This window comes from Acanthopagrus latus, chromosome 1 (assembly GCF_904848185.1).
Source record: "Acanthopagrus latus isolate v.2019 chromosome 1, fAcaLat1.1, whole genome shotgun sequence".
NCBI classification, from domain to species: Eukaryota; Metazoa; Chordata; class Actinopteri; order Spariformes; family Sparidae; genus Acanthopagrus; species Acanthopagrus latus.
Window position 1 is genome coordinate 12,525,723 of NC_051039.1, and position 18,138 is coordinate 12,543,860.

The window sequence follows — 18,138 nt, forward strand, 5'->3', positions numbered from 1 at the left end:
GATTGCTTTGCTTCCCTCCAGTGTATCCCCATATCCAAGCAGATCCCTGACCCTTGTCCTTGGTGTCAGTAGCACAACATCATGATGATAGGTCCCGGTGCAAATATTTTTTTTGTGCCCCCCCCCACGCCTGCCCTGAACACAAGCACACACTCGTGCGCACTGCACACAAGAACAACCACTCAAGAGATTTGCTATTGCAGGGGTGGACTGGTCAATGGGAGTACCAGGATGTTTCCTGGTGGGCCGATCAATAATTTGCCAATGGACGGCCGTCTTTGTTTTGTTTTATTTAATTTAATTTTATTATTTTTTCTGCTGCGCCTTGCCTTGGTAACTATGACAACTCTCCCGGCCCAGGGAATGACACATGCATCGGCACAGCCCACAATGCTCAGCTGCTGACACAGCAGAGAGGTAACCCTAAACATGATCTTGTCAACTTTCATCATTTGCTTTTTTTCTTGCTGAAAGGAGAAACAACTGACGTCATTTCATCGCGACTCATCATGGCTGACAGGCATTAAAATGATAATTTCCTCCTCCTATACCAGCAACTCAGTGTTACCTTACAGACCCGCCCCCAGCTTTTTCATTCACCAAAACGGGCCTGTGGCAATTCTGGTCTGCTGTTTATTTTTTCAAAAAAATTTTTTTCTTCCTTCATGGTCCCCTGACGGCATCTGGGCCCCGGTGCAGCTGCACCAGTTGCTCCACCGATACTTCAGCCACTGCTTGGTGTCGGTTTCTCCATTCCTCTACATATTTCCTACACATCATCAGGATGTGCTCCACTGTTTCTGCTTCCCTACATTGCTCACAATGTCCAGTTGCTCCTGTCTTTGTCTGACCCTAAAGTTAATTCATACAAACACCACATTAAGCTAAAAGAGTGAATATACCATTCACTGAGTAACATCAGAGATACACATCAGACAGAAGATGAAAAAAACAAACAAACATCAAATTAGAGTTAGGAAAAAAAAATCCTATCAATACAGAATTACTGAATACATGTAAATTCAGTTATGAGTCAGATTATGATGTGTTGACCTGCAGCTCGGGGCAACTTGTTCATTCAGGGTGGATTACAAGAATGAAAATAAGGAGCTGCCATGAAGAGTAAAGAGCGAGAAAGTAAGACTATCTGGTAAGTTTTGGAAACACGTCTCAGCACAGCATAACTCTGAACGATCTGAACTCCATTCAGTGAACAAGAATTTTAAAAGTTGTTTTCTTGTTGTCCTGCCAGTAGACCTCATGAAACATGAATTCAGGCTTTTTACAAGGCAAAATGATGATGCTGTTATTTTTGCGTCCTTTTGATCCATTTATCGCAGTCAGATCACAAAGACATTTTTTGATTTGGGTTCATACCGAGGTAGTTTGTGGTTATTTTATTCATGATCCAATTCTAAATGTGGCTTGAGATGTACTGTACATGGCAGGACTGAACGCCATCCAAATGTAGGAAGCGCAACAGAATTTAGAACACGTGTTTGTAACGTCAAAAACTTGTTTTACATTTGTAATTGTGAGGGGCTTTCTTCTTTTTCAGAGAGGAGAAACACTGAAGATGGGTGTTATATCATTCTTTATTAAATGCAGAATAGAGTGAGAGGAAAACATCTTAGTGACCAAGGCCATACAGGTGTTGGAGCACAGAACGATAGAGACAAGATCAGAGTTTTTGTCTTCTTTCAGTATTGGCCTTTTTTGACACACAGATACATGAAATAACATAAAGTAAATTTAGCAAGGCATAGGCCCCTAAAATGATTTAAACTTCATCATGACGATAAGTCAAGAGGCACAGTTAACTTCTACAGCGTTACAATAAGTGTGTAAAATAACATCATTCCCCCAGTAATATAGTTTGATTAGATGCCCTGTATGTTCACTAACAACATACGTTTTCTAATATGGATTTAGGATATAAAAGAGTACATTTTCACTGCAGTTAAATCAAGTAGGCTGAATGAAAAGAGAAAAACATCAGCGTACATGTGCAGAAGTATAGTTATCAGTTAAAAACAGAAGAATGCAGATCCTTTCTCATTTTTGTTAATGTGAACCTGACTTTTGCAGACAGGTGTTGGAGCACAGGACCATGGAGACAAGATCTTGTTCTCTGGTGACAAGAACCTCCATTCTACTATATAAAACAAACTATGTTCTGTGTGCCAACTCACATGAGTTGAAACAGACACGGTGCACTCAGAGTTTTTATCTTCCTTTCAGTAACACACAGATACAGATTTTTAACACACAGATACATAAAACAACATAAAGTAAATTTAGCAAAGCGTAGGTCCCTAAAATTATTTAAACTTCATCATGACGATAAGTCATGAGGCACAGTTTACTTCTACAGCGTTACAATAAGTGTGTAAAATAACATCATTCCCCCAGTAATATAGTTTGATTAGATGCCCTGTATGTTCACTAACAACATACATTTTCTAGTATGGATTTAGGATATAAAAGAGTACATTTTCACCACAGTTAAATCAAGTAGGCTGTATGAAAAGATAAAAAGATAAGCGTACACATGCTAACATGCAGATCCTTTCTCATTTTTGTTAATGTGAACCTGACTTTTGCCCACTGCTGAGGAGCTCACATCATCTGATACTCAGATGGCCACACTATTTTCAACCATATCTGGTTTCAAGTATGTGTATGGGACTTTCAGAATCTCTCTGACTTTGATGCGTGTTTTTAGCACTTTAAGCCTTCCATTAAGCTTGTTTATCAGCTTGCGGGGAGTCTCCTCAGTGAAATGCTCCTCTGGATAGTCGCCAAGACGGACCTGATGAGATTAATCACACATTATTTATTTATTTTTAGAACATTTCAATGTTTAACATAGACTATAGGCAACATAATGTAAAGTTATAACAAGTAAGCAGGGTTTCTTGCGTTGGCTCAAAGGTAGTATTTTGGCTGTAATGCTATATTGGTCTACAGTACTTTACACAACTTGAATTGTTCATGAAGCACTTACAAAGTCAGAGGACTGCTGGCTGAGTAGCCACGTGGTGGCCATTCCATTAGCTGTTGTGTTGACATCAGGGAATGTCTCCAGCATCGTGGCCTCACTTGTTGTCCCCTTTTTGGTTGGTGGAGGAAGTTGCAGTGAGCTGGGGGCGTTGGGCATCCAGCCAGCATAGTCATACTGCAATGAATGATCGACAGATTACTGATTAAAGAGGCCATAGTGGACCTTTGGGTTTTTAACTCTTCCTCTCGTGTGTTATATGATATTATATTAGCTCTTATATTAGCTTTCCATTAATCTAAAATGAGAGGGGGTGAGCTGATGTGGGCTTGCTTTTAGCTCCCCAGCTCAGCCACCATGTTTTGGAGTTTTCCCAGGTGAACGAGAGGGATAGGTCTCTCACTGTTGTTTCGGCTTAAGGGCTGAACAGCAGTGTAGAGTACCCGGCCTTCTTGGAGGCCATGGGAGGGGTACTGGAGAGTGCTCCAATCTGGGACTCTGTTGTTCTACTTGGGGGCTTCAACGCTCACGTGGGCAGCGACAGTGTTACCAAGAGGGGTGTGATTGGGAGGAACCTGAACCTGAATGGTGTTTTGTTGTTGGACTTCTGTGCTAGTCACAGTTTGTCCATAACAAACACCATGTTCAAGCATAAGGGTGTCAATACGGGAGTACTCTATTAAGGGCTGTACGGTCCTGGTACAAACGGAGCAGGAGCTTCGTTGGCATTGCCGGCAGTTAAGTCAGACCTGTTCACAGTGCATGTTGGACTCCGGCAGGGCTGCCCTTTGTCACCGGTTCTGTTCATTATCTTTATGGACAGAATTTCTAGGCACAGCCATGGGCCGGAGGGGCTCTGATTTGGGAGCCACTGGATCTCATCTCTGCTTTTTGCAGATAATGTGGTCTTGTTGGCTCCTTCGAACCAGGACTTCCAGCATGTCCTGGGGCGGTGTGCAGCCGAGTGTGAAGCGGCTGGGATGAGAATCAGCACCTCCAATTCCGAGTCCATCGTTCTTGACCGGAAAAAGATGGCTTGCTCCCTCCTGGTTGGGGGAGAGCTCCTGCTTCAAGTGGAGGAGTTTAAGTATCTTGGGGTCTTGTTCACGAGTGAGGGAAGGTTGGAGCATAAACCCGTAAACCCACAAAATCCACAAAAATAGCATTAAACCAGTATTAAGAAAATTGACCTGTCCAGAGTTGACAGCTGCGTGCTGTGCTGAGCAGGTGAAGATCACCATGGTGACGAACTTTACCATCTCAGCCACAGAGGTGAAGCTCTGAGGAATTCCTGAGAATTATAAAGAATAAATTCCACTGTTTAAAGACATCTAGGTGACTATATTAAAGTTTGATTTATGCTTGCATAATTATAACGAAATGGTACATTAATGAGCATTATTATGGTTGAGTTTTTCTCTATAGCCCACCTGTGCTTTCCTTGGAGAGGAATCCATGAACAAAAATGTCCGAAATCCACTTCTGCAGTTCGGAGTCTTGCTTGACCTCAGCATCATTCTGGTAGTAGTAGCCGAGCACTCCCTGCACAAACCTTTGAGAAATGTGGATAAATTCTGTAAAACACATTCCTAGTTGAATTGTACATTATTTATAAACACAGCAGTGTTAAGACACTCTGCAAACTGAGACAAACATATTATGACTTACTACAGTAACGGCAAAACAGAACTTTGACTGTGACAACATGCTGGTACCTCTCTAACGCCAGGACAGACTCCCAGTATAGTGAGCAGCGGCAGTTGTTCAGTCACTAAATGAGGACCAAAAAGCACACATCCCCTGAGCCTAATGAAAGAGGGGCAACACACTCCTGTAGTGGCTAACGTTAGCATAAAGCATGCAGCCCCTGAGCTGCAGCGGCAGCCACAGCCTCCTTTGGAAGCTCATGTTAGCATTAGCCCACATAGCCCCGCATTAACTATCAAGCTGGGGAGCCTAGCCTGAGGTACATTCGTGACAGTTATTTTGCTGGTGTTAACATGATTGCCAGTGAACACCATGGGGTATTCATCCTGTCTGTAGTCAGGCAGTGTGCCTTCCTGCGTTTTGGAGGAGTGGGTCTGAAGAGAGATGTAAGACTTTTTCGTTGTATACTATCAAAATAAGGCTTGATTTTGCTGTTTTACAGTCTTACCATTCCCAGCTTTAAAGGAAACACAGGTGAAATGATGGTTAAAAAGAATATTTTATTCTATGCAGATGACATTAAAAACATCTGTATGAAAAGAGAGTCTGTGTATGGTGCACTAACATGAAATAAATTGGCCATACAGAGAAGTAATTAGTTCAATTCACTTACATCCACACAACACAGTGTGACTTTTTTGTATCCTCCCCTTTAAGCCCATTTGGTAAATAAATGCATACATAGACATTTTGTTATTAATTGTATAGTAATATTAAAAAGTAAAATCACGTCATTTTTATTTTGCAAAAAATATCAGCTATAAACAAAATGCATGGTGGAAACTGCCTACTGTACCTGTGGATGGATTTCCACAGCCTGAGTCCATCATCCCTGTAGTAGAAGTTCGGCACAGACTTCAGTCCACGCTCCTCAATGTCATCTGGTATACAGAGGGAGCTGTAGGTCATGGAGGACGTGAATCTCCTCAGGATTTCGATCATACCCTCTCCACCAGACGCTGCAATCTAGGAAAACAGTCAAATATGTTAAAATGTTAGAATGTAATGTTACATGCTGACGTTGGTACAACTACAAGTCTTCTTCAGTATATATCACTGATTCAAATGTGGAAACTGTGCAATAGTTTAATTGAGATATTAAGTGTTAAATGTGTAATACGTTTCATTGTTTAATTTGTCAAATATGATATCAAATGGGAACACAATAATAATAATACTGATAATAATAATAATAATAATAATAATAATAATCATAATCATAATCATAATCATAATAATCATAATAATACATTTTACTTGATGGCGCCTTTCAAGGCACCCATGCTCACCTCACATAGAATAAAAGCATAGAATAACAACATCACAGATTAAGTGCCAATGTAGAGGCTTTTTGTTGACACAGGAAATTTTGATTATTTATCTTTATTTTTATTTAATCTATTATCATTTGCTCTAACAAGCAGAGAGGAAAATAAATCATGTCCTGTAATTCAGTGCATCTGTAACCTTTATACCAGTATATTGGAATCGGTACTCAGTATCAGCAAGTGCACAAATGAAAATACTCATACTCGGTTTGAAAATGATGGTATTTGTTCAACCCTAATGCGGTATGAAAGAAAAGAAGCGCTTAAGTAATAGTCTACTGGGCATGTTGGTTATTTTGTACCTGTGTGAAAACTCCGCTCTCAGATATCAGACGATTTCGAGCCATGTGGTTGATGTGCAGAGTGTAGCGAGTGTGAGGTATGAGGAGCTGAGGGAGAAGAGGAACATTTAAGTTACACTATTACTTCCTAATAAAGTCTGGCATCTTGATGCTTCTATGTGAAATAATTGTAAAAATATACAAACTAAAACATTTTGGTTCATTCACTTTTAAGTTCCCAAAACCAGCAGGTTGAATACACTTAAACTACAGTGAGTTCAGTATTCTCCCTCACAGTTACCTTGTACAGAGGATGCACCATGGGTAAGTTGCGCAGCAGTGACACTGTGAACACTTCAGGCAGCAGGTGAGTGCGCAGCAGGTGAGCATTGAGTTGATGCATGTTGAAATCTGCACTTCTCACAAAGATCTTGGCCATCAACCAGTCATACTCAGAATCAGTAGGAAAGAAGATGGGGTTGTCGTCTGCTGGAGTCTGCTTCAGCTGCAGGAGAAGGAAGGAGGATGAGGTTCAATCAGTCCTTTTGACCCATCACAAGGACTGGTTAATAATAAACAAATACTTTTTGTATGTTTGACTCTTTACTGCAGATCTGTTCTGCTGTGCAGATTATTCTTTGTTCCCAATTCATATTTTCAGCAATAGTTGTGTGTCAGGTATATACAACTGACTTGACTCGTGTTTGAAAAACAAACACAAAAACAAGTCAAACCATCATCGGTTCCATGATGGCTTCTGGTTGAAACACATTTATTTTTTGCCCACAGTAATTAAGAAGACTATTTATCTGTAGCTGGAGTTTTGTTTATTTTGGATTCTTATCACGACCGTGCACCTGATATATTGTTTAAGTTTTGGAGAACTGTGTGCTGCCGTTTTTTCATTGACTTCTGTATGTGTCCCTACTGTCAGCCTGTCAAACTTAGATATCACCACTGGAGAAACATTTTTATGACTTGGGCATGTAGGTATTCCAGCTGGTGTGATATTTGAGAGCTAATCTCACCTGAATAGCAACTGGCATCAGCTCATCTTCAGGTGTTTTGTGCAAAAGCACCAGCGGAGCCATCAAGTACTGCTTCTTCCCATTGATGATGTTTGCTTTCACTCCATCCAAAAGTTTGTAGTCAACCAGGAATATGTTGCCTTTCTGTCAGAAAAATAAGTAACGACTTGGCCCACATGTATACAGTGCAGATATTATGTATACTAAGCGAACATGTAAGTGCAACGTGTAATTCCAGCTGTACATATGTGTCAAAACGTGACTCTAATACTAGGATCAGTCAAAGTCAAGACAATCACCTTCATTTCTTCTTTCAAACTAGACTGACCACGGAGGAAGACCATGCCATCAGTAACAGGAAAGTTATTGGGCAGGGTGGTGCAACGTCTGATCAACATGGGGTTGATTCCGTTTAGAAACTGGTAGCCAAAAAATGCGTCCTCCTTCCAATGTTCCTGTACATATTCTGGAAAAACAGGGATTTGCAGTACAACCTCACTCAATACCTGTTATTGGCTTCTACTGCATGTGAAATGCATGTGTTTCAGAGAAATCAGAGTCACAGATGTTACGTCACACATTCACTCATGTGCCTACATTTAGGAAACTTCTGCATGTTTAGATATACACACATTGCCCTCCATATTTTGTTTTTCCATTCAGTGAGCAAAGTATTCAGTCAAAAGTCATGGTTTATCTCAGGAATAAAACCAATTATAAAAGGTTTGAGGTAGCGTAATAAATATAGCTGGATGTATAATATTATGTATCAAGTACCAATTCCATCTAACTACCATAATAGAACAGTACCTTTGATGGCAGTCTCTTTGCAACAGAACACCCTTTTGATACCCTCAATGTCCGTCCACTTTTTCTTGCAATCAGCCAGCCTCTTCAGTTTCAGCTCAGCCAGCCTGGATAAGAAAATAAAAATAGTGACTTTATTGTTTTGCATCAAATAGTTGAGATAACCAGGCAGGACAGGAACATAGTCATATAGATAGATATCTGATAGAATTTGAGGACTTTACCCTGCAGCTGCAGTGAACTTAAACTCAGTAGACTTGGTGTAGGAGAAGAGGACCTCTGGAGGCAGAGAAGATTCTTCTTCTACGTCCATGCAGTGAGGTATTCCCTCTGCATACACTTTCCAGCTGAGAAAAAAAACAAGCTTCCAACAGTTAGATACCACTGTATTTGCTGTTTTAATTTAGATTATTCAAGCATAATATACTTGACATATTCATGTATTCAACATTACAATTTTCAACACGTTTATGCAATTTAACAAGGTAATCACTGAAGTAATTACAGCTGTTGAAAAGCTGATGCTCGACGAGATGATTAATGAAATAACAAAACGTAAGAAAGATGTGGAATATTTTGAAGGTGCTATTTGTAAGAAAAGCTGATTTTTTAGTCTCACTCCCAGCTCATCAAAAACTGACCCTTTGGGATTTTAGGACGAGTTGGCCAAAACCCTATAGTGTCATTATTTGATGTGTTGGAAATAATCTCAACTGATAGCTTGTATTTGTACAGAAATGTAGCTGACGTAAACTGAATAATTAAAACACTGGGGAAGAGTCAAATACTTTGAATGGGACAGAAAACATACAAATCTCATGATGTGTTAGATATGAGGTAATTACAGTATTTGAATGGACTTCCTTGCTTAAAGAATACACTTACAGTGGTTGGAAACGTGTGAAAGAGATAATTCTGCAAAACACAATGTGAATGTGTTTGTACATGTGTGTCCATATCTGTGCTTCAAACTGCACTCATTAGCGGATCTGTCTCATATGTCCTGCCAGTTCAAAGGCTGCCATGGTGAGGGTGAGGTACTGTTAACTGTTTGACTCAAGAGCTCATTTCACAGAGATTTCAGCAGGTTGACCTGTCGTACACCTTCTCCTTCCTTTAAAACAGTAACTGCTGTTAATTCAGTTGAAAATTGTGGGACATTGCATTACACACTAATGCAAAACTCAGAGAATGGTTTAAAATGGTGAACCTTCAAACTGTGCATGTGTAAAAAGTATGAATGATATGAACACAGTGAATTAATATAAGAAAGACACAGTTACTGTGCATGTTTCAGTGTTAATGTCTCTGTATAGATGTATAAAGGAATAGGGAGGCTAGAAATAAGGGAAGAGAGACAGATTCACCATTCAATTTAAATGGGATCACATCAATTGATAACATGAATATGTTTCCAAACAAGACATGTTCGTTTTGGGGTGTATAAATCTAAAATGTGTAAGCTCGGAGATCTCACCAATAATCTTCTGCTCGCTGCTTCAGCTCTTTTTCCCGACTGTCCCTGCCGAGAGGATTCTTGTCTTCAAAGACTTTCAGAGCTGAAAGAGAGAAGCACAAGAAAGTTTCAACTTGTTGATATGTTTGCATAGCTCTTTCTAAACCTCCTTATAATCTAGCGTTCACAACTTCTTTCTTGCATGTCTCATTATGGTGAAGTGCAGGTGTCAGGCAAGCAATTTCCACAAACCTGTTCCCTCTCTGAAGTGATGCACCTCGCTGTCAGTGATCCAGCGGTAGATGGGAAAGGTGTAGATGTCTCCCTCAGGGGATTTTACTTCCACCTTGGCAGGGAACCAGTCATCCTCAAATAAGTAAGACTGTTTGTTCAGCTTTATCAGGACCAGCTTTCCAATGGATTCAGGGCAGGACAGGGTAAAACCATACTCCTGGAACAAAGACAGAAAATGTTGGAGAAACATCAAGGTGAAGATAATTTAGATAACTTTAATTTGATAACCAAGTACGGAGCTGTAATGTCATAATAACTTGCATACAGTTACTAAAAGTAGAAGGGAACTTTGCATACGAGCTTATAATGGGATTTTTTTTAGGACTGGAGAGTTGTGTTCCAGCACATACCTTGTTGAAACACATATCTGAGTTGCTGAGGGCTTACCTCGGCTTTTTAAAATTGGTGTTAAAGGTGGCTTTGTATGATCTCATGAGGAAAGGACTTATACAGTTTTTAGATGGATATTTGAGACTTACTGTTCCTGTTAGGGAGGATAAAGATGCTTTGGCCCATGTGTGATCGCTCTCCCCATCTGTGCCCACCAGCTTAATGTAGACACTGTCAGAAGTGGTGGCATAGAGGTGATCTCCAGTGAATATGGTCACTTTATAATCCACCATTTTCACTCTGGAAAGCAGAAGAATCCTGATGGGGAGAGGATGATGATAATAATTCTCAGCACCGATTAGGTTGACTGTCGTTACAGGAACCTGAATGCAAAAAATCTTATATAAAATACTGATATAACAACCATTAGCTTATTAGCAACTTTTCAAGAACTGAGTAGAAACATGTTTGCCAGAGCAGTGCAGCACTTGTAATAGTAAAAGATAAGCCCTAATTCAGACTATCTGCAGACTGAAACCACACCTGCTGCTCCACAACAAAGAGGATAATGCACATGGTTCATGATACATATTTGTAACATATTTGCAAACTTCACACAAGCATCTGTATATTGATTGCATGTTTGATTACACTTGCAGCAATGTCTGAATGTTTTTTTATGTAATAATGATAATATGACAATAGCACCTCTCTGTCTGCCTTCAGACCACTGGAAAAACATTGAAACTGTGTCAGAATCTTTTGCGAATTTGACAGATACTCTATATCTATGAAGGTCTGAAACTCTTTCATAAAGCACCTCTCTTACCTCTCTTTGTTGATGAGTTCCTTGGATGAACAGCTCTTCTGATTAAATGAACCACCACTGATATCTATTTTATATTTGTAACGTTTGGTAGGTGTGTCCAATGTTGTGACTCAATGTTCGTGACAGAATGTCGTTGATGTTCCCTCTTATGGGAAAGATAGAAGCATCATTAACTTTATTTGACCTTTTTGGGTGAAGTTACGTGAACAAAATTTCAGGTAAATTCTACTTAATCAATCTGACTAATCACACTCCATATCTGTTAGTAACCACCCCTGTAAACAGAATATTGTTTTCATCACTTTAACACAATCGACTGAGCCAATCTCTGCCCCACATTTCTCAAGAAAAATTGAGCAATGAATTCACATGTTAGCACCATTTCTGCTCTTGCACATGCATCTATTAGGCTACCCATCCCAATCAGACAAATTTCCCTCAATTCATATACAGTCTATGATTAGATGCGGGGTTCTGTGAGCATGTTGTGTTTGAGCATGAGCTGTAAAGTTCTGTTAAATGAATGCTACCGGTTACGCAAATTGTCACTTATTTTACCTTTTGGCAGTCCACCAAAATCTGTTTTTATGGGACAAAGAAGCAACATTTGTGCAGTAGATGTATAATTGACAAGCTAAAGATTGAAACCCCTCCCCAAATTGATTCTCACAGTTCATATATTTCTGCCACCTGTTTGGTTGAGGTAACTTAAAAATACAAGTTGGAGCAGATTGCTGAAGTTAACACCATGGAAAGGAAATTTATCTCTTATCTGTTATGTGAATGTAACTGCCAACTGTGTTTTCAGCTCAGTAATGTAATGTGTAACTAGAACTCAAACTCTTCAGTGTATTCTGTATGTAAGTGTGTGTGTGTGTGTGTGTTTGCGCGCGCATCCCCACTGTGCCTTCAAAGAACAGAAAAATATTTCAAACATATTGTGAGGCCGCAATGATTAATTGACCAATCAATCAATCGACTAGTTGTTAACTGTTGAATTAATTGCTAACTGCTTTCTATAATCGATCGACTCAAATCAGGAAGCATGTAAATGTAACTGCCAACAGACGAGTTCCAATTTGTTTGCATCATTTCTTGAGAAAAATTGAGCAATCTGTCACTGGTCCCACTCCCACTTGGACATAACTGCCAACAGATAAATCATTGTTATTGCTTTGTTGAACACCAACCTCAGTCATTCAAACAAGCTCCAGTTTGTTTGCGTCATTTTTCTTGAGAAAAATTGAGCAATCTGTTTACTTAAGCAAGAATCTGTTATCTGTTATGTTGCTTTGAAGTGGTGGCATCAGAAGTTGCGTTGTTTTAAAATTCACACCCCACTGAGTTTACCCACAGCTGAGGTAAGACACATCAAATATGCCCGTTGAATTTTTTCTCATGGACAACAATCTGTCACTGGCCACACTCCATATCTGTTAGAGACCGAAACTGTCAACAGAATATTTGTTCACACTTTAATGGACACAATTCTAACTTGTTCCAACAAGCTCCACTGTGTGAAATGCCATTTCCTGAGAATAACTGAGCAATGTTTTTACCTCGTGGATGACCCTATGATAGATTTAACCCTACCCATGTCCTTGATGGTGCCCTTCCAGCTAACAAAACCTAATAAAGTGCCCTCTAAGGAACCCCACAAGTAGCCTTTCTGCATGCTGGTGCCCTTTGTATTTTTTCACCCCTGCCACTCACGCACCTTGAGTGCACCACCTGGTTTTCAGTGTGTTTTCACTGTGTGTACAGTGTGTGTTCAAACTGTTTTATGTGTTTTCAGTGCGCGCGTGTGTATGTGTGCAGAGTGATCATAGTGTTCCCATTGTTTTCAGCTTTTTCAGTGTTTTTAATGTGTTTCCATGTGTTTTCGGTTCAGTACTGTTTGTTACTAGAAATCAAACTCTTCTGTGTATTCTGTATGTGTGTGTGTCTGTGTGTGTGTGTGTGTGTGTGTGTGTGTGTGTGTGTGTGTGTGTGTACACCTGTACTCTATATGATCTAAATCCTCATTGTGCCTTTAAAGGCCAGAAAAGTATTTTAAACATATTGTAAGGCTACAAGAATTAATCAATCGATTGACTAGTTGTTAACTGTTGAATTAATCTCTAACTGCTTTCTATAATTGATCGAGACAAATCAGGAAGCATGTCTGAGCAAGTCTCACTCCATGTGCTTTACTCTGATCTAACCCCGAACCTGGATTGACATTTGAAAATATAAATAAAAATCAAATGGAAGAAATCAGTTTAATCTCATATCATAGATAAAAGTGGCAACTTGGAGATGGGTCTAAAATCACTGAAAACAAAAGTTTGTAGTCAACCAGGAATATGTTGCCTTTCTGTGAGAAAAATGAGTAACGACTTGGCCCACATGTATACAGTGCAGATATTATGTATACTAAGCGAACATGTAAGTGCAACGTGTAATTCCAGCTGTACATGTGTGTACAAACGTGACTCTAATACTAGGATCAGTCAAAGTCAAGACAATCACCTTCATTTCTTCTTTCAAACTAGACTGACCACGGAGGAAGACCATGCCATCAGTAACAGGAAAGTTATTGGGCAGGGTAGTGCAACGTCTGATCAACATGGGGTTGATTCCGTTTAGAAACTGATGATATGATATGATATATGATATATGAACCCACTAAATTAATATGAGAAAAACACAGTTATTTTGCATCTTTCAAAGTTTGAATTGAGTCTTTGTGTAAATGTATGGAGGAATGATGGAAAAGACACAAAATGTTGGGCTTGGGTTTTCTAATTGACTTCCATGGCAACTAAGCTTCTAATAAAGTTGAATATTCTGGAAAACTGTTTTAATGTGATTTAAAAGTTGAATACCTTTAACCTTGAAAAGGTGTGGAACATTTCAAAGGTTGAATGGAGCGTTTAGCTGAAATCATGAATGAGCAGATGAGAGTTGAAAAAGCTTGAACAAGTTTGAAAATGGGGGATTTCTGCACATTCCAGCATTTGATTTAAAGGAGAATATATTTTACATGAAACACTGAATATATTGAAAAGTATGTATGATATGAAAGAGATAAGTAAAAGCACACCATTCTCAGTTTAGCTAAATATTTTGATGTTTGAATGATGTTTTATAATGTGGAAGATACAAATTGAAAAAAAGTTGGTGGAAGAAATTGTAGATTAGAATATTTTGTTAATGATTCACAACCATTAATCCTTTGCAAATCTAAAAAGTAAAAATTCTGATCATTTAAAATTTTTTCCAAACAAGACATGTTAGTTTTGGGGTGTATAAATCTAAAATGTGTAAGCTCGGAGATCTCACAGATAATCTTCTGCTCGTTGCTTCAGCTCTTTTTCCCGACTGTCCCTGCCGAGAGGATTCTTGTCTTCAAAGTCCCTCAGAGCTGAAAGACAGAAACACAAGAAGGTTTCAACTTGTTGATTTTTGCACAAATTTGCTCTTTTTTATCCTGCTTATAATCTAGCTTTCACAATGTCTTTCTTTAATGTCTCATCACGTTAAACAGCGCAGGTGTCACCCTTGACAAATACGCAAACAAGTAATGGGGGCAGAGTGACTGTGACAGAGACACTATTCATCTTATTACAAGACACTGTACCATGAAAATGATTGTGGAGCTGTTATTTTAAGGTAAAGGTAAAAGTAAAAGTGTCATGTCTCCTGTTTGTTTTGTTCTTGTTTCTGGTTTTTGGTTTCTTGTATTTGATTTTCATCCTTGTATCCATGTCTTGTGTTATGTTTTGCTTTCTCCATGTCTTGTGTCTCGTTTTGCTTTCTCCATGTCTTGTGTCTCTTGTTTTGATCTTCCATGCCCTCATGTGTCCTTTAAGTTCTCCCCTCTGGCTCCCTCTGTCTGTTGTCTTGTTCCCTCCTGGTCTGTTCCTCTGTGCTCCTCCCCCTCATTATCACACCTGGTTTCCTTCCTCCTCTCTCCTCACCTGTGCCTCGTCATGTCGTTAGTGTCTGTGTATTTAGTCTCTGTGTTCCCCTCACTCCTTGCCCAGTCATTGTATTCTGTTTGTTGGATTCTGTCTTGTGGATTCTGTCTTGTGCTATCTGTATTCTGTTTGTTGGATTCTGTCTCGTGTATTCTGTTTGCTGATATCTGTCTCTTGTCTACGCTCCTGTTCTTGCTCTCGTCCATGTTCCTGCCCATGTTCCTGTCCATGCTCGGTATGTTTTTGGTTTTGAGTTTTTTTATGTTTGAGTTGAACTTTGAATTTTGTTTGCTACTTTGTCTTGCCCTTTAAGTTGTTACTTTACCTGTCTGATTCTTGTTTGCTACTTTGCCTTTTGCCCTTTTGTCTGCTTTCAGATTTTGTATTCAGCTTTAATAAAAGCTCGCTTTTTGTTCTCCTGATTTTGCCTCCGGTGTCACTGCATTTGGATCCACCTTTCCCTTTTATAGTTTTCCCTTTTCCCCAACCTGACAGAATGACTGGGCCGTATATCAAGGACCCAGCAGTGAATGGCCTGGAGATAATCAGGTGGTACCAGGACTTTGTGACGAACCCTGCTAGCAGGGCGCGCCAGATAGCCGCAAGCAAACTTTTCTTTGAAGCTCATGACTCAGCCCTTGCCTCAGCCCATGCCACAGCTCCAGCCTCAGCTCATGCTACAGCTCCAGCCTCAGCCCATGCCACAGCCGAAGTGTCTCCGTTCTGGGGAACCCGGCTTGCTTACAAAGTGCCCCCACCGAGAAAGCGACGAACCCGTCCACGTCCTGGCTCCCTGAAGTCAGGCTCAGGGGCCTCAGCCCCAGCCACAGCCGAGCTCCCAGCCCAGGCCGCAGCCACAGCCGAGCTCCCAGCCCAGGCCGCAGCCACAGCCAAGCTCCCAGCCCAGGCCGCAGCCACAGTCGAGCTCCCAGCCCAGGCCTCAGCCACAGCTAAGCTCCCAGCCCAGGCCACAGCCACAGCCACAGCCACAGCCGAGCTTCCAGCCCAGGCCGCAGCTTCAGCCGCAGCCGAGCTCCCAGCCCAGGCCACAGCCGCAACCACAGTCGAGCTTCCAGCCCAGGCCTCAGCCACAGCCGAGCTCCCAGCCCAGGCCACAGCCGCAGCCACAGTCGAGCTTCCAGCCCAGGCCACAGCCGCAGCCACAGTCGAGCTTCCAGCCCAGGCCTCAGCCACAGCCGAGCTCCCAGCCCAGGCCGCAGCTTCAGCCACAGCCGAGCTCCCAGCCCAGGCCGCAGCTTCAGCCACAGCCGAGCTCTCAGCCCAGGCCTCAGCCTCAGCCACAGCCGAGCTCCCAGTCCAGGCCTCAGTCTCAACCCCGTCGACACCTGCCAGTGGCCCCCAGTCGGCGTTCCGGTCGACACCTGCCAGTGGCCCCCAGTCGGCGTTCCGGTCGACACCTGCCAGTGGCCCCCAGTCGGCGTTCCGGTCGACACCTGCCAGTGGCCCCCAGTCGGCGTTCCGGTCGACACCTGCCAGTGGCCCCCAGTCGGCGGTCCGGTCGACACCAGCCAGTGGTTTTCAGTCGGCGGTCCAGATGAGGCCTGTACCTGCACCTCGGTCGGAGGACCGGCCGAGGCCTGTTCCTGCACCTCGGTCGGAGGACCGGCCGAGGCCCACTCCACGTCTTGTTCTTGCACCTCGGTCGGAGGACCGGCCGAGGCCCACGCCACGTCTGGTTCCTGCACCTCGGTTGGAGGATCGGCCGGGGCCTGTTCCTGCACCTCGGTCGGAGGACCGGCCGAGGCCCACGCCACGTCTGGTTCCTGCACCTCGGTCGGAGGATCGGCCGGGGCCTGTTCCTGCTCCTCGGTCGGAGGCCCGGCCGAGGCCTGAACCTGCACCTCGGTCGGAGGACCGGCCGAGGCCCACGCCAGGTCCAGCGCCTGTTCCTGCTCCTCGGTCGGAGGACCGGCCGAGGCCCACGCCAGGTCCAGCGCCTGTTCCTGCTCCTCGGTCGGAGGACCGGCCGAGGCCCACGCCAGGTCCAGCGCCTGTTCCTGCTCCTCGGTCGGAGGACCGGCCGAGGCCCACGCCAGGTCCAGCGCCTGTTCCTGCTCCTCGGTCGGAGGACCGGCCGAGGCCCACGCCAGGTCCAGCGCCTGCTCCTGCACCTCGGTCGGAGACCCGGCCGAGTCCCACGCCAAGTCTTGTGTCTGCACCTCGGTCGGAGGCCCGGCCGAGTCTCACGCCAAGTCCACTGCCTGCACCTCGGTCGGAGACCCGGCCGAGTCTCACTCCAAGTCCACTGTCTGCTCCTCGGTCGGAGGCTCGGCCGAGTCCGGTGCGTGCTCCTCGGTCAGGGGTACGGCCGAGGTCGTTTGTTGCCAGAGACCCTTCATCGGCTCTCAGACCACCATCTCCCGGCAAAACTCCGTCGGTGGTCCTGCCAAGAACCTTGAGGGTTTCCCAGCCAGTGGTCTGGTCGCCAGTGGGTCTCCGTCCACGCCTTCGCCACCGGTTGCCAGTGGGTCTCAGCCCACGCCTTCGCCACCAGCCTCCAGGGGGTTCCAGCCCGCACCTTCGCCGTCGTCGCCGGATTCCAGTGAGTTCCAGGCCACTCCTATGTCTTCGTCGCCACCCTCCGGCGAGTTCCAGGCCGCGCCTACGCCTTCGTCGCCGTCCTCCGGCAAGTTCCAGGCAGCGCCTACGCCTTGGTCACCGGTCTCCAGCAGGTTCCAGCCTGCGCCTCAGTCCACGTCCCTGGTTCCCAGTGGGCCCCAGTTCTCGCCTCCACCTTGCTTATTTGAACCTTGGCCCTCCCCCTGAACCCATCCACCCTCCCGGCTTTGACTCTGGCCCTCCTCCTGACCCCCTCCACCCTCCCCACTTTGACACTGGCCCTCCTCCAGACCCCCTCCACCCTCCCGGCTTCATTTGGACTTTGAACCCTAGTATTGAGGGACATCTGGGAGCTGTCCCTTAAGGGGGGGGTTCTGTCATGTCTCCTGTTTGTTTTGTTCTTGTTTCTGGTTTTTGGTTTCTTGTATTTGATTTTCATCCTTGTATCCATGTCTTGTGTTATGTTTTGCTTTCTCCATGTCTTGTGTCTCGTTTTGCTTTCTCCATGTCTTGTGTCTCTTGTTTTGATCTTCCA

At 43.2% G+C, this 18,138-nt stretch overlaps 1 protein-coding gene across 1 annotated transcript; it reads right to left on the minus strand.

The window, feature by feature from the left end:
* Window positions 1-1,584: 1,584 nt before the first annotated feature.
* Window positions 1,585-10,550, minus strand: LOC119020499 (polyunsaturated fatty acid lipoxygenase ALOX15B-like). The gene is made up of 14 exons (XM_037099850.1): window positions 10,382-10,550; window positions 9,861-10,059; window positions 9,630-9,711; window positions 8,377-8,499; window positions 8,156-8,259; window positions 7,645-7,811; window positions 7,346-7,489; window positions 6,619-6,822; window positions 6,339-6,425; window positions 5,505-5,674; window positions 4,432-4,553; window positions 4,192-4,292; window positions 3,008-3,178; window positions 1,585-2,812 (listed from the first exon to the last, which is right to left on the minus strand). Exons 1-14 carry the CDS (start codon window positions 10,523-10,525, stop codon window positions 2,636-2,638), a joined length of 1,995 nt encoding a protein of 664 aa, XP_036955745.1. The 5' UTR covers window positions 10,526-10,550; the 3' UTR covers window positions 1,585-2,635.
* Between the last annotated feature and the right edge of the window lie 7,588 nt (window positions 10,551-18,138).